The sequence below is a fragment of the Neopelma chrysocephalum genome, unplaced genomic scaffold (assembly GCF_003984885.1).
Source record: "Neopelma chrysocephalum unplaced genomic scaffold, ASM398488v2 Primary Assembly neopelma1_24, whole genome shotgun sequence".
In the NCBI taxonomy this organism is placed as follows: domain Eukaryota; kingdom Metazoa; phylum Chordata; class Aves; order Passeriformes; family Pipridae; genus Neopelma; species Neopelma chrysocephalum.
The window spans coordinates 11,539,343-11,551,416 of NW_020897693.1; the positions used below are offsets into that span (position 1 = coordinate 11,539,343).

At 36.6% G+C, this 12,074-nt stretch overlaps 1 protein-coding gene across 10 annotated transcripts in view; it reads left to right on the plus strand.

Moving 5' to 3' along the window:
• PPP6R3 (protein phosphatase 6 regulatory subunit 3) overlaps nucleotides 1-12,074 on the plus strand; it is a 54,931-nt gene that overhangs the window by 17,604 nt on the left and 25,253 nt on the right. For 3 of the 10 annotated variants that reach the window (XM_027703611.1, XR_003537346.1, XM_027703677.1), the window contains 9 exons: nucleotides 2,266-2,394; nucleotides 3,937-4,169; nucleotides 5,555-5,741; nucleotides 6,548-6,685; nucleotides 7,207-7,272; nucleotides 7,716-7,828; nucleotides 8,538-8,651; nucleotides 9,309-9,438; nucleotides 11,143-11,295. In XM_027703611.1, the coding sequence (XP_027559412.1) occupies nucleotides 2,383-2,394; nucleotides 3,937-4,169; nucleotides 5,555-5,741; nucleotides 6,548-6,685; nucleotides 7,207-7,272; nucleotides 7,716-7,828; nucleotides 8,538-8,651; nucleotides 9,309-9,438; nucleotides 11,143-11,295 (1,146 nt within the window). In that variant the 5' untranslated portion in view covers nucleotides 2,266-2,382. Of the gene's footprint in view, nucleotides 1-2,265; nucleotides 2,395-3,936; nucleotides 4,170-5,554; nucleotides 5,742-6,547; nucleotides 6,686-7,206; nucleotides 7,273-7,715; nucleotides 7,829-8,537; nucleotides 8,652-9,308; nucleotides 9,439-11,142; nucleotides 11,296-12,074 lie in introns of those variants that run through there. The other 7 variants (XM_027703644.1, XM_027703634.1, XM_027703652.1 and 4 more) reach the window with 4 other exon arrangements.

Genomic DNA, 12,074 nt, shown 5'->3' on the forward strand with positions numbered 1-12,074 from the left:
AGGAAAAAAAAACCCTCAAAAATGGAATCTAACTAAGTAGACCTAGAGAGCAAAACTAGTTGAGGTTATGTGAAGCTGGCAGAAGGGCATGCTTGGCATTTAAAATAAAACTCTTAATGCATTTAAAGGTCTTAGAAGATAAATTCTTATGCTTTTATAATGAAAAATGTTGGTAAATTATCTTCACCATGACTTTGTCCTTCCTCAAACCTACCTACTTACTTGGTTTTTAAGGAGGCAAGGGCTTGTTTGCATTGGAAATACTTTTATCATTAAGAAATGCAAGACTGTCTTAAAACCTGTGATGGCATCAAGGATTCCTTTGGTGGTTGTTCTTGCATCCAACAACTAGGTTGTCTTTTGATAATTGCTACACAGGATTTGTAAAAACCTGTTTTGCTGAAGTAGGCTACATCACTTAAGGTGTGTTTCAGTCATGGAAAGGTTTGTTTGTGCAAAAGTAACTGATTTTTTTTTTTCTCCCCGTCTGTGCACTTGAACCCTACAGTAAGAAAATATGGTGGTACACAAAGAAAAATGACAGGTTCTGAGTTTGGGTTTTTTATAATACAATTCTTGTTACAACTCTATAGGTAGTATTTCTCAGACTTTCATATATTACAAAATTTTCAGCTTGACATGGGTACACTCAAAGCTTGTCTTGCTTGAGAAATGAAACTGGGTATTGCAGTAAAATCTGTGAAGATCCTACCAGAAGATCTGTGTATATGCCTTTAATGTATATATAGTTGTCAGGTAAAACAGCCTTCAGCTGGCTACTGAGGTCCTTCTAGTTTTCCTTCTGAACTGGCCTAGATGCCCATGTCTACTTGCAGCTACCAATACTCAGCTGTTATGTGGAAGTATGAGGTACCAAGTTAGAAGTAACTCACTGTAACGCATGTTTCCCATGTTTGTTTAACCTAAATATGATACTTAACAGTTTAACTCAAATGAGCAGCTTACTTTAGTTTTCTTATTTACTGAAAAGACTTCTGGATGCCTTAAAGACTTGTTAGTCTGTTTTGTAAAAGGTTTAGTATAGGAGACGTCCAAAATTAAACCATATGCTTTTCTGACTAAATGTGGAATTCACATCTTAGTCTGGTAGCTTGAAAACATGAATGTCTATATTCTAGAAAATGTTTAACAGCTAGAAGCTACAGAGAAACTTACTGATAAAATTGTTACCAACTGTTTCTGGTGGAGATGCCGTTTAAGCACTTCACCTCTAGAAAGAACCACTGACTAGTTAGTGTTAAAAATACACAGGGTGGTGTTTATTCCCTCGTAGTAGGCAGAAGACTTCGATTCAATTTTTGGTCTGAAAGGATTGTTTCTAAGCTTTATTTCTTCCCTTTAGCAAATAATACAAGTGAGAATTTCAGTTACCTGTATCTCAGCAGTTGACAGGCTTTCTTTGCTTTGTTGAACTGCTTTTTTCCTTTCAGATGTAAGTCAAATGTTTACTCATGGAATGTTATTCAGCATTCATTCAGAGAAGAATTTGTTCACAATATTAACCAAGAAAACAAAGCAATATTTTTCTGGATATTAGGTGTTACTTAGGATCTTGAATTCTCATAAGCTGTGCATCAGCAAGTTGATGTAAACTTTTGTAAGTACTGTGTAATGAACTGGATGTCAGTCTTGTTTACTGGAAACTTTCAGAGATTATGGAAAACTAGCTGAAGTTACAAAAGACAGTCAGATATATGAGACAACTTTACCATCTTTACCACTGTTTTTTTTTCCACATCTGAGAGTTTTTAACATTATCCTGGGCTGTTTTGCTTGTTGTAGTATCTGATCTTGAGCATATCTCATATTTGATAGTCTTTTGTATCTTGCATTAAATCCAAATGTGTTTTTCTGCTCATATTGGCAGTGAAATAACATTGGGAGTAACACAACCCATTTGACCTATGGAATTTTTTGTTAATTTGCAAGTAGTGAAATTCTGGGAGGAGCACACTTTTGATTTGTGGACAGAAAGCCTAATTCTAGCTCTATTAATGAGACTGAAATTTGAAAAAGGATGATGATAATTCAGAATTTCAGAATTTGTAGATTTTGGGGGGGATGGTAGAACAGTAGGCTCCGAGAAAAATAGCAATAATGTGTTTTGGTTTTAAAACTTCCATTCAACACTGTGATAGGCTGATTCTAGAATACTGCCAGTGATAATGCCTAAGAAAACTCTCTTCAGGGTTCCTGGATTTCCCTTTGGCACAGTTTATGTTGTTTATTTTTCCTTATTTCAAGGGACCTGGGCTCCTGTTGAGAAGTGATGGAATAATCTCTGGCCGGCACCTGACATGTTGAGGGAGCACCCCCTAAAAGAGCTTTCCTGGGAGACAGTTTGTGAAATAACGCAGTAACATGTTTGCAGTAGTATGCCTCTTTTTTTGTTGTTGCTATTTTCAATTGTTGAATTTCTCTTAAATAAGTAACTGAGAAATCCATTGAATACTACTGAAATGAGCGTTAATCACTACAGAGGTATTTACATCTGAAATTAGTGTTGGTAGTGGTTACTTTACAAGGATGGTACTTTTACTAATTGGGGCAAGGGGAGGGATTTGATCTATTTTCTAGAGGTTTAAAAATCCCAAGGAAAAAATATCCTGTGACTTTAATAATGCGCTACTTTCACTTGCTTACTTGTTTGTGTGTAGCCTGAATACCCACAAGCTGATGTTTTTCATAACAATTGTATACTTTGATTTAAGCTAATTTGTGAGATCAGGTATTAAACCCTTCTTGTAAGTTTACTAACACTTTTAGTACAAAATTTTTTTCTGCTTCTAAACCGCTTAATACTTACATGGGATCTCAGATAATTAAAAGTACTGATACTGCAGTTGAATATCTCTATAAATTTCCTGATTGATTTTATTTGACTCCTGTATCTTTAAACAGTAAGCTGTGTAATCTAGGGGCAGTTATGTGTGTTACAACTTCTGAAATTAGGTGGTAATATGTGATCAGTATGTAGTGGTTAAAGCAACAATGAAAACCCTAAAAGCAATTAAAACTTCTGCATAGTGAATATACCAAGCTTTTCAATATTTAGCCTGAATACTGGAAGTCTTGCTAATTGCTGCTTCCAATTGTAAGGACAGGAAAGTTTTTTCTTACTGTTTTCTAGTATCTCTTTTTAATCCACTTAAAAATCTGTATTCACCGAAGACCAGTTAATCCTGTGTCAGCGGTCAAGTGTCATGTAAAAGCCCTCTTTTGGGGGCGTGAGGGGAATGAAACAAATGCTTATATTGAGCTTAATGAGAGGTGAAAGCAGGAATTCATTGGATATATTGTAGACTGATATAATCTCTTCTGATAGCACAGTTGTCTCAGTAGTAACTGTTTGCAAGGTGTCTTAGAGAAACAGAATTAACACAGAGATGCCAAAGCATTTTATAGGAAAAAGTTAAATTGCACATCCTTATGCATCTCTGTCAACAGCTTCTTAAAATGTTTCAGTGGTTGGGGCCACTGTCCTTTGACATGTTTGTGTAACACATTTTATTGTCCTTTGTTGTTCCTCCTGTGTCAAGTTTGTGGAGACAGGGACAATGAGAGTAAGTGTTAAAATTAGCTCCTGCACTTTGATGTGTGCTGCCTAAAAGTTAAGCTGATTCCTTTGTAGGTGTTTTCTTCAGTGGTGGGGGTGGTACTGTAGAGCAGTTATGTACTGTCCCCTTTATCTTCTCCCAGCTCTATTAATTGCTGAGCAAGTTGTTCTGAATCGGAGATCATAGATTAAAAACAAAGATTGGGAAAAGCGAATTCTGTAAATTGCAAACCAAAGTTATAATATTTCTTTAATACAAATTAGCACGTTCCTTTTGTGTAAGTAAAACTATGCCTAACTTTATCTTTGGATGTTAGAATAATGGCTATTGTTAATGTACTTCTGTTCTTCTTCTACAGACCAGCATGTTTTGGAAATTTGATCTCCATTCGTCATCGCACATAGATACACTTCTAGAGAGAGAAGATGTAACACTGAAGGAATTGATGGATGAAGAGGATGTTCTGCAAGAGTGCAAGGCTCAGAATCGCAAACTTATAGAGTTTCTGCTGAAGTCAGAATGTTTGGAAGACTTAGTTTCATTTATTATTGAAGAGCCACCTCAAGACATGGATGAAAAAATTCGATATAAGTAGGAAAACTTTTGGGATGGGAGAGATTTGGAGGGTGGAAAGAGGATTAACTTAGTAAATTGATAGCGTGTTTTGAATCCCTGCATGCTGCTGTGTAATACGATGCTGCTATCTTTTAGATTAAGTTTGTTTTCAAGAGACTTCGTGGAACTTTTAAATAAATAATTCTAATATTTGCATATTTTTCAAAGGGAAACTTGTTGTCCACAAATGCTTCCAAACCAATTGCTGTCCAAAGGAGATGCAAAAAAAAGTCCAACCAGGACTCATATGAAGAATCTTATAGTTGTGATTAATAAAATAGTTGAATGAAAATCCCATTTTGGGTAGTACAGTTCTGTGATTAGCTTTGTTTTATTGATTGGTAAGACATTTTGAAGATGCTTATTGGAAGACCTGTAGTACTCCTTGGAAGAGTCTGCTTAAGGTCTAATTGCTCATGTTTTCCTGAGTATGGCCATGACTTCAGCTGGCTTGCTGAGAAGGTTCAAACTCAAATGTCAGTCTGGCAATTTGTATGAAAGTACTTCTACTGCTCTGGCCTGTTTTAATGTTGTCCATGCAGAAAGCTGCTTTTTTTCTTAAAATGGTGTGTAAAAAATATGTGAAATAAGATACAGTTGCAGAACTTCACCATTTCTGGTAAACCAAGCTTCCTGCAAATGTTTCTAGTGGAGTTTGAAATTTAAGCATCTTTCACTTAGAAACCTTAAGCTGCCTATGTTGTCAAAAGGACCCTTAGCGTGAGTGGGTGATAATACTGTCAAATACAGAGTATTACTGGTGTTGATGGCTTTGTAGTTTAATTACTCAGTGTTCTGAACTGTACTTCTGACAGTCATGAAGCAGTGCTAGATAGTTTTGCAGACTTTGTCAGATTATGACCAGTTTACTGACTTTCAGCATAATCGCCATGTATATTAGAAAATCCCGAAGATGTCTTTTGACCTTTTTAATATAATTCCTGTTATATGAGAAAGGCGGAAACACTTCTCCTTCCCCACTTGTTAGTCCAGTACTATCAGTCTTCATTAACTCCTTGATAACTTTTTTCTCTTTGAAAAAAGTGGCTTCTGAAATGAGAGATCAGTACTTAAACAGCTGGGTTTATAATAGATCTTAAAATAAAAGCTTGCTCTTTGCTTTCCCCACTTGCTTGGTGGTGTTCTGTTGCTACTGAAGAGCAAAGTTATCTGTTTCTTGAAGGAAAGCAGAGCTTGTAGGCTGAATGTGCAGTTTTGTTACCTTGTAGTAGTTTGCGACTCTGCTGCAGACCCACCCTACTTGAAAACTTGGTCAGAAGCCTTACTAGATTATGAAGTCAGAGCTGGAAGTGTGACAGTTCTGAATTGTGAGTGATGGATAATTTTCGTCTTTTCCACAGATACCCAAACATATCGTGTGAGCTGCTTACATCAGATGTCTCACAGATCAATGATCGGCTGGGAGAAGAAGAATCCTTACTCCTGAAACTGTACAGCTTCCTCTTAAATGAATCTCCTCTAAACCCTCTGCTGGCCAGTTTCTTCAGCAAGGTGTTAAGTATTCTTATAAGCAGAAAACCAGAACAGGTAATTGTTTACAAACTCCCCAGTTTAACAAGTGCTATTCTTCTTTAACACTGCATGCTTGAGGGATAGCAGCAGAGGCAAAAGAGAGCATTCAGCTTCCAGACTAGCTGAAGACTCTTTCTTATTGTGCACAGGATTAAAAAGTACACTTGGATGAGTAAAATGGATTTGATTCAGATTTGCCTGAGTTATTTATACAACGTGTGTGAGTGCTTACCTTTTGACTTAGCTTAGCTCAGTGATGGTGTGATGATATTTGTATTAATTGCTGTTAGAGGTGAAGGTAAATGACTTGAATCAGTGAGAGTAGGTCTGACTTGGTGTGAAGAATTATTATAGAACAAAGTGAGAAATGTTTGGAGTCCTTGCTCAGAAATGCTGCTTTACTCTATTCATGTGGCCCAATACTGCAAACAGCTGCAATGGCTTGCCTTTCAAACCTGAGATAGTCTTTGTATTATGTTAAGGCTTTGCTGTGTTGAGCTTTGCTCACTAAGCTGGGATGAGAGTAATTCATATCAAAAAGAAAAACTGACTCTGCATTGAATTATAAGTAGGTTGTGATCAGCAAGTTGGGCTTGAGAGGAAGCCCAGGACATACTGCGTGTAGTATGGATCTGCCCTGTGCCAGTTTTGCTACTCTCTATGCATGTATTATTTTATCTTGCCTTGTACTGCAAGCTTTAAGTGGCAGAAGTTCTCATCTGTTTTGCCTGTTTGGTAGGAGAGAGAAATTAAAAGTGATTGGTGTAATTTATCATATAAAATACAGAGAGGCAAATATAAGCTTACTTTTTAATTTCCAGATTGTGGATTTTTTAAAGAGGAAGCATGATTTTGTAGACCTCATTATTAAGCACATAGGGACCTCTGCTATCATGGATTTGTTGCTCAGGCTACTGACTTGCATAGAACCTCCACAGCCCCGGCAAGAAGTGCTAAACGTAAGTAAAATTCTCAGAATTTTTGTCTGACCTGTGAACTGTAAAATGGCTTATCTTCTGCTGGTGTTTCTAAGTTTATTTCTTAAAATGTGCTGAAATTGGATGTGTGGGGTTTTGTTTGGTTGTGGGGATTTTTTGTGTGCTTTGAGCTGACAGTACTTTTCCAGTGGAACCCCTGTGCTGCTGTGGACAACTTAGAACCCAAGTGTCTGGTCTCTTCCCCAGTCTTTAATATCTAACTTAACAACCGACAGATGCAATTTTAAGATTGTTTTGGGCCTTACTGAACACATTTTTTACATCAAAGTTTATTTTAAAATTATACCTAAGGCTTTCTTTTTTACTGTGGCTCAGAAACACTAATTTTACTTTTTCCCATTTTTCTGAAGTATTGTTAGTCCATGTTTAGAAGTATTGACAGTATGACTTGGGGCAGCTGTCAAAAGGCTACTTTCAATTTTGTAAATTCATTTAATTCATTCACTTAGAAAAAATTCTAACATCCACAAACACTTTTACAGTGGCTTAATGAGGAGAGAATTATCCAGCGGCTTGTGGAAATTGTACACCCGTCTCAAGATGAAGATGTAAGTATTAGTCTGACACTCCTCTGAGTCTGTCTGTTCAGCTGTACAACATGGTGTTAGAACTTTTTTTTTACTGTTTTGTGGTTGCTTTTTTCAGTAAGCTGGTTTCAGTATCTGTGTGGTCATTTGAGGGAAGGTGTGTGGTTTTATTTGCCTCCCTGCTCCCTTTTTGAGATCCATATCAAAGCCTTATGCATACTTGGTGTTTGAAGATTCAGCTCTAATGTTTTGCCACCTTAATACTGGAAGTAGATTCTTGCCTCATGTCTCACGGTTATTTTTGTGTTGTTAAGATTTAGTTATGGCATAAAGCTACTGCTTGAATGTTTTTTTGGGTAGGAGGGACTCTTGTCAATGTTGAAACTTTCACCTTTTTTAACTGAAGAATTGCAGTCCAGCATGTTGTTACTCTTCTGGTGAAAAGTGATGTTTTTCTATTTCAGAGGCATTCAAATGCATCACAGTCACTCTGTGAAATTATTCGTCTAAGCAGAGACCAGATGTTACAAGTACAGAACAGCTCAGAACCAGATCCACTGCTGGCAAGTTTAGAGAAGTAAGTTGGTTTGAATTTCTGATTTTATTCTCATTTTGTAAAAAAAATAGTTTTTAACTTTTGAACTTGAAAACCTTCAGAAACGGCAGGCTCTGCTTTTCAGGTGAATTTTCTTGTCTACACATCATCTGTTTGTGTTATTTGAAATAACTGGGCAAGGAAGCAGAGCCCCACCTGGAAGACTTTCTTGTGGGGGTGTGGGGAAGGAGTTGTCTTATTAAAATATTTCCCATGCTGCCCAGCTTATTGAGATCTCAGATGTGGAGGTCAGCTTAATACTGTGCAGACTAAACATGGAAGATTTTGACTTTGTTCTGTTACTTGTTCTAAGTTAATCTAAGTGTATGCTTCTGCCAGAGAAGATTCTCTTGTACTCCCTTCTCCCTTTTGCTGGTTATAGGTTTAGGTTACTGTGGCTGTTATGGCAAGCTGAACCACGTTTTTGATCTGACTGAAAAATTCCTCTTTTTTTTTTCTTTTCTTTTTTGGTCAGATCAAAAAACTAGATCAGTGGATGGAATTGAAAAATATGATTGAGACACTGAGGGTGGGAGTGATTTGTCCTAGTGATACCTGCTAGCCTGAAATGGCTACTGGTTTTCTTGGTATTATCCCCATGTGAATTTTATGTGGGCAAATGGTAGCTGCTTCTGCTAACAGCTGTTTCCTGAAAGTAGTATTTATCTGATGTCAATGCTTTTCTTTTCAGACAAGAAATCATAGAGCAGCTCCTGTCTAATATTTTTCATAAAGAAAAAAATGAATCTGCAATAGTCAGTGCAATCCAAATACTATTGACCTTACTTGAGACAAGACGACAGACGTAAGTGTTCCTGTTTCACTTGACTTATGCCTTCAGTAGCAAGTGTCTTCCATGTACTTGTGACCAAACCATTTCTGTGTCTGTTGTAGCTGCAGGAGTAAAAACACAAGCCAAGTGATTGTGATAGGCATTGCAACACTTTAGCTAAATGACTAGTCTTTCTACATTTTTTTCTGAAAGCTAATTTAAGTGCCACTTGACAGATCAGACTTACTACATTTCATCAGTTTATTTCAGGATACAAGGAATAGAGTAATTATGTATAGTGCAGTGAATGAGTATTGACTTCTTAAAAAGTTATTTGTAATGTTGTTACAACTTTATTTGGAGAAACTGCTGAACAGATCTCTCTGGTACTTGCAAGTTATGTTTGGGATAGATAAATAAAGCTATTCATCTGCCTCAGAAGAGCAAATAGAACTGTAATTTTTAATCTCAAAACTATTTTTGAGATTTCAAGCACAATAAACCTAAAAATACTAGGGCTAGCGTTTGGGAAAATCTTGTTCAACCATTACCTCACACTTAATTTATATGTGTAACCCTGTGTTTTGGCATTGTTTACCTCTTCATTCTTTTCACATCCTTTTACATACCTCAAAGATGTGTTACAACTTGTTTTGATATTAATTATCAGATCCTGCTTGTGTGTTTTAGATTTGAAGGCCATATAGAGATTTGTCCTCCAGGCATGAGCAATTCCACATACTCTGTCAACAAAAGTGTTTTAGAAGCCATAAAAGCACGACTTTCATCCTTCCATGAGCTCCTACTTGAGCCTCCAAAAGTAAGTGAAACTTTGTGTTACCAAATTAATTGAAGCAAGACTGTCACTATGTGCTTGTGGTTTAGGCAGATTATAATAAAAAACAAAGCTTAGTCTGACAACTTTTAGGGAGGTGCTCAGGTTACTTCCTAGCCTGTTGTGAGCCTTGGCTCAGACAAACAAGAGTAATGAACAGTAATGTATTATGCTAATTGATAGGCTTTTCCAGCATAAACGTGGTTTAATTAGCAGAGTAGTCTTGAAGAATTAATTCTTTCTGAAAGCAATCAAAAGAGATGTGCTATATATACATATATATATATATATATATATGTATATGTATATTCTCAATGTGGGTCCAGTTTTCTGTTTGGAAATCCTATCTCGAGAGGAAACACAGACTATGGATGCTTCAGAATTTTGGAGTGGCCCACATTAGGCCTGCACAATTCTCTAGTCTTTCCTAGGGCCCGAGCAGACCAGCTCCATGACACATATGTGCGCTCTGGGCATGTTAAATTCCTTGGGCTTTTTAACTGATTTAAGCAACTTTATTTATGTCTTGATCTTGAAAAAGATAAAAAGTGTGTAAATAGGGGGTATACCTATGATCCATTGGTATTTTTCACTCACATTTTCACTGACAGAATTTCAGGTGGAGCATGGCACCCTAAACTGGATGCCCCAGTTTTTAACAAAGAGAGACCTGTGGGCCGAAGTGCACATAAAGACCAGAGGTGTATGAAAATACCTGATAGGGACTCAAGGTAGTGTTAAAGATGAAAACAGTTTATGAATGCAAAAGAGGTAATAAAATGCGAAGAAAATAGTGCAACAACATGGCAATGTAGAGGTCTATATTATGTAAAAGCAGGGTTACATAAAGTACTTGAACAATTTCTGATGGTTGGACTTACTTAGCATTTGAATAAGTCAGCTGGTGAAGTTGCTCATTTTGAACACTAGTTAAATGAGCATCCTTAGATATTTGCCTGGTTTAAGAAATGGACTAAATGAGCTAAGAGGATGTTAGTCATTTTCTGATGCAAAGGTGGCAGTAGTGAGGCAATGATATGACATCAGGGTTACTGTAGGCAGTACTGGTCTCCTTGTCAAAATGTGTTTGTGTCTTAGGATAGGGAGACATTTTCATTATGAATTCCCCTGTTCATTTCACATTTGCTACTGATTCTTCTTACTGGCTGGCATTGTGACCACAGTTCTGGTTTGTTAACCAGCTAAAATTAGAATAAGACACCAGAGATGCTGGTTGCTTAATGAAATTATTTTCAAGCATATGAAGTTAGGGTTGCTGAGGCATTATGATAAACTTATAGACTGTCCACCTAGCTGTTTTGTGTGTATTGTAGTAATGTAGACTATAGCGGGATCAACTAGTGGGAATCATTTCTTACGAACGATCTCCTAATTCAGGGTTGAGTAGACTTCATCTCCTTTGAGATCCTGTGTGTAGTTAACAATAATTTCTACAAAGTCATTGTTTTCATGTGGCTGGTTTTAGTGCTTCCTGTCTTTAGAATTAAAATAAGCGATAGTGTTCGGAATTAAAAACAGTTTTTTGCAGGGTGAAGGTAAGACAGTAGTTCAAGGACTACTTGTATTTATTTTTAAGCACTACTCCATGAATTGTTTGTAGTAATGATGAGCTGATTTTTTTAAAAATATTTTAATGGGTTTTATGTATGTACCTTGTTTCTTTTCCAGAAAAGTGTCATGAAGACAACCTGGGGTGTACTGGATCCACCTGTGGGAAACACACGTTTAAATGTGATTAGATTAATATCTAGCCTTTTACAGACAAATACAAGCAGTGTGAATCAGGAGCTTATAGAACTTAACAGCATAGGAGTAATACTGGTAAGAACTTAATGCTGTCTATTTTTATAGATTAGGATCTTGTCTGACTTTTCTGTCACTGCAGAAAAGTCTTCCAACCTAACTTTTCAGCATGTTTGTATTGTGATTACTATTGCTTGGTTTAAGAACTTTTAAGATTGGATTTTACTGTTAAATTAATCTGTCTGAAGTCAGTGTTTTTCTTTGATCACTTAAATGGCTCTTGTTTGTTACACCTTTATAAATACATGAAGTGGTTTTCTTCATAAGCTTATTTTCACTTGTATGTTCTCAAGTTTTCAGCCATGTTCAAGGCTTCACTGCTGTTTTCATTCTTTACCTAAGGTGTTCCCTCAAAACCCCTTTTCCTCACTTAATTTATGGCCCACCAAATGGTATCTCAGCACTGTCCTATAAAGGAACGCTTATTCTTGGTAGCTTGTACGCCTTCAAACCTCAAAGCACGGTGTTGCACAATGAACTCAGTTAACTCTCTGCTCTTTGCTGATGTACTTTGAGTACTTCCTACCTTATGCTTCCACTATAGCAGGTGTATTCTTTGTGTTTAGGTTCACCCAAGAAATTCAAGTGTTCGTGTCGATTAAAAAATAACTAGCAAATCATGTAGAACTTGAAGTAGTTTCTGAACAGTATGTAAACTTTAAGGAGGCAGTTGCAAACTTAAGGTGTAAATACTGTCTCTACCCTAAATCATTTTAATCCAAAATCCCTTTTTCCTGCAACTGATTAATACAGTATGAATGAAATGTTTTCATCTCAGATTTTTTTCACAGTTGGGT